The sequence below is a fragment of the Piliocolobus tephrosceles genome, chromosome 6 (genome assembly GCF_002776525.5).
Source record: "Piliocolobus tephrosceles isolate RC106 chromosome 6, ASM277652v3, whole genome shotgun sequence".
Taxonomy (NCBI): Eukaryota; Metazoa; Chordata; class Mammalia; order Primates; family Cercopithecidae; genus Piliocolobus; species Piliocolobus tephrosceles.
Window position 1 is genome coordinate 162,524,155 of NC_045439.1, and position 4,172 is coordinate 162,528,326.

At 46.7% G+C, this 4,172-nt stretch overlaps 1 protein-coding gene across 2 annotated transcripts in view; it reads right to left on the bottom strand.

Moving 5' to 3' along the window:
- OCA2 (OCA2 melanosomal transmembrane protein) overlaps positions 1-4,172 on the bottom strand; it is a 342,859-nt gene that overhangs the window by 116,145 nt on the left and 222,542 nt on the right. For both annotated transcript variants that reach the window (XM_026447197.1, XM_026447196.1), the window contains 2 exons: positions 1,363-1,422; positions 667-771 (listed from right to left, as the gene is read on the bottom strand). In XM_026447197.1, the coding sequence (XP_026302982.1) occupies positions 667-771; positions 1,363-1,422 (165 nt within the window). The remainder of the gene's footprint in view (positions 1-666; positions 772-1,362; positions 1,423-4,172) is intronic.

The following is a 4,172-nucleotide window of genomic DNA, read 5'->3' on the forward strand; positions in this document are numbered from 1 at the left end:
GGGAAGGAGGAAGGAAGGAAGGAGAGAGAAAGAAAGAAAAGAAAAGAGAAGGCCGGGCACGGTGGCTCAAGCCTGTAATCCCAGCACTTTGGGAGGCCGAGATGGGCAGATCACGAGGTCAGGAGATCGAGACCATCCTGGCTAACACGGTGAAACCCCGTCTCTACTAAAAAATACAAAAATCTAGCCGGGCGAGGTGGCGGGCGCCTGTAGTCCCAGCTACTCGGGAGGCTGAGGCAGGAGAATGGCGTAAACCCGGGAGGCGGAGCTTGCAGTGAGCTGAGATCCGGCCACTGCACTCCAGCCTGGGCGACAGAGCGAGACTCCGTCTCAAAAAAGAAAAGAAAAGAAGGAAGGAAGGAAGGCAGACAGACAAGACAAGACAGTGTTTTCTGGGAGGGGTGGCAGCTCTCAGTGGCGTTGATCCCAAGACCACCAGTCACCCCAGGACGTGCCGTCCACAGCAGCTGCAGAGCCTCGGCTCCCCGCCTGCAGTCTGGGCTCTCGGCACTCTCCGCCCAGCTGTCCCGGGCTCTGCTCACTTTTGTCCTCTAAAAGTGGAGCAAAGGAGCAGGCTTCATCCTCTGCTGCCTTAGGAAGGGAGGGTGAGCCCCAGGCTATGTCCAGGCTGAAGCTGAGCCCTCAACATGGAGACATGCGACTCACCATGGTAGCGGTGAATGGGATGTTGTCAATCAGGGACGAGGCCAGGGCTGAGACCCACACCACCAGGACGATGGCGGCCGTGAGGCGCTGCTCCTCTGGGACCATCTGGAAGGAGGAGAATAGCAGCTGCGTGTTCCATCACGTGCACTTAGGGTCAGATTCCACCAGCCGGGAGACTCAGAGGGGCCCGAGGGTGTTAGTCCTTCCTCACCCATCACAAGACCAAGGCAGACACAGGTGTGCAAGCCAGGGCCCCACCCACACCAGGAGCCTCCGCTGGGTTTCTACCAGCAACGCCCAGCCATGCCCAGGCCTGCCAGCCCCTGGAGGGGGAGGCAGAGTGACCCTGCCCCTCGTCCGTGTGTGGTGGCTGCGCACACTGGTCACACTGACCGATGGCCTGGCAGACCACTGAGGCTGGGGTGCCTGCCGCACTCATTTACTGAGGCTGGTGTCGATCCCGCTCCTTCTCAGACAGGCTTTAAATAAAGTTAAAAGCAAAATAGCAAGTATCTGTAATTATATATTCTTTGGAAAAAGTCTCCCTTCATCTCTGGGTGGCACAGGATAGAACAGGTTCCCTGCTGTGCCTTTTTACATAATTAATGTGACCTGTTCTTACCAGAAATTTTTTTTTTTTCCCACAAAATCAAAGAACAGTGGCTGGAGTACCCTCTATTATAGCATTTATTTTACCTTTATTAGCAAAGCAGTTTGTTCTCCAACATATTCGATTAAGTGGAGATGTGCCAATGCCTAGAAGAAAGGATGTGTGATGAGAATCAGTTTAAAACAGAAAATATATGCAAGATTAAAAAAAAGTCTTGAAAAGACGTGAACATAAGGTAGGCCCCGACTCCTGCTTCTTATAAAAGATCAGATGCAAAGACACAGTCTATAAATAATTTACTATCATATATGCACAATGAAGGTTCACGGAGAAAAAGTCCAACAACAGTGGCAGAAATCCCTCACTGATCTGAGTTAATGTCCATGTTAAATTTAAATCCGAACGGAAGACTCTCTTTAAGACCTGTGTAAAGATACTGTTCAATCGTACATCATGAAATACCACTCCATATAGGTCTTTCAAGTAAGTGGCATTTCCAATTTCTTTTTAAAGTTAAACATCACAGAGTTTTAAAAGAATTTTTTAATGTAGTTTTTATAATCTTCAAAGAAAGGAAGGAAAAGTCTATTGAACTGGCACATGTAACTATTTTCACCGTACTAGGCAGATTCAGAAAACTGGACCCAGGGAAAGGCCGGAAAGAGTAGTAGAGAGAAGGTGAGGCACAGGAGCCTTCTGCCCAGGCTGCCAAGGTCCCGCGCAGGGACGCCCAGAGGCTGGCGACCGAGACACCGTGGGAGGTCACCGGAAGGCAACAGTACGTACCGGTGGCTCAGCTGCCCAGCACCTCTGTGGGTGTGGCCTCTTCACTGTGATTCGATCATGCTGAAAGACTGCAAATATTAGAAACAGCAGCTTATCTGTGCTTTTTTTTTAAAATTTTTTAATTTTTTTGTTTTTGTTTTTGAGACAGTTTTGCTCTATTGCTCAGGCTGGAGTGCAGTGATGTGATCTTGGTTCACTGCAACCTCTACCTCCTGGGTTCCAGCGATTCTCCTGCCTCGACCTCACGAGTAGCTGGGATTACAGGCGCCCACCACCACACCTGGCTTGTTTTCATATTTTTAGTAGAGACAGGGTTTCGCCATGTTGGCCAGGCTGGTCTCGAACTCCTGACCTCAGGTGATCTGCCTGCCTTGGCCTCCCAAAGCGCTGGTATTTTAGGCGTGAGCCACTGTGCCCGGCCAGCTTGTCCTTGTTTAAATCAAGCTTAAGAATCTCAATCTGCATGTACAGTTGGTAGCTGACCTTCATTTAAAAGCCATGGAGCCCAAATGTTGGGTCTTCAATCATAATTCTCCATCAAGTTTGCTGTTATATCAACTAAGTGATAAGGAGAATCACTTCAGAGCAGCGTTTCTCACCCTGGCCCTGCTAATTTAGAGCCAGATCGTTCTTTGCTCTGGGGCTGGCCTGTGGCCCTGCTAATTTAGAGCCAGATCGTTCTCTGCTCTGGGGCTGGCCTGTGCATTATAAGATGCTGCACAGCAGCCCTGGCCTGGCCACACTCGATGCCAGTGGCACCTCACCACCACCAGCGTGACGGCCAAAGATGTCTCCAGACACAGCCACCGTCCTCTCTCTGGGGGAGTAAAATCACCCCGTTAAGAACCAGTGTACCCTGGGGGGTAAAATCACCCACTGTTAAAGAAAGAAAAATGTATCATAATCTAAATGTTATTAAATGAAACTTTAAAGCTGAAAATATGTTGAATGTAGCTATACCTTTTGTTTTGTTTGACATCATCAGTTGAAAGAAAAATCAGAGGCCTAAAGCAGCTTAAAATGTTCTGCCAAATGCCAAATAGAGATGGTTCTACCTGTATATGCCTCACACACACACACAGTATGGTGTGCACAACTTGACGTGTACCTATAGACATTTTTATTTACATATTTAGTGTCATATAATTATCCTAAATACCATGGTCCGAGTTATGTAGTGTAAGAAGACAAAATAAAGTAAAATCTTCAAAAAACTTGAATATTGCACCTAATAACTCAGCTCAAAATAACTGATCTCTTAATTTTTTTTAAAAAAAAGTCAAAATATGAAGAAACTACAAATACACTCTTTTACAAAATGAAGTAATTATCTAGCACATCCCTATGTACCAAGCCTAACACTGTAGGTATATAATGTGTATTTTACAGTATGCAAAGTTTACGTACAGGTGAAGATTATACTCATTACTTGTCTCCTTCATCAGCTTATACAGTGAAAAGATGATCATGTAGTGTAAGTCAGGATGTGAAACATCATTAGTCTGTCACAGAAATGCCTATTCAGCAATGACCTGACATCCTTGTCCCACTGAAATAAGCCAATACCATAACTCATTGCTACCACTTCTTTCAAAATGATAAACTAGGAGGTCTGAGAGTCCCTTCTTCAGCCAAACAAATGGACCCTATAGATAAAACACACTTTTAACACCTTCTAGATTAGCAAGACAATGTATGGCTTTCCAAGCAATCTCTCCCCATGAAAATGTTCCTGCAGCTGTCTAGGAGCCGCAAGACTTGAGTGGCACAGGGTGGAACTGCCTCAAAGCTCGAGGCTGATCAAGCACTGAAGTCAGAGGAGGTGTGAATGCCTGTGAGGTTGCAGGCTCCACTAAGATTTCTCATATTGAGCTAAGATCCTTGAAATGCACTAAAATTATTCCCTGGCATCCAGCAGAAGCAGACACAGCAGTTTCTGGAGGAAAGCATCCCGCCTGCAGGCCCTCAGGAATCCCACAGAATAAGATGAAATGATGAGATTATAGTCTTGGATCTCTAGGGACACAGAAGACAAGCAGCATGAATGACAGCAGAAACAACCAAAACAGATTTAGCCAGACCCCACAACTGCGTGGATGAGAATTCATAG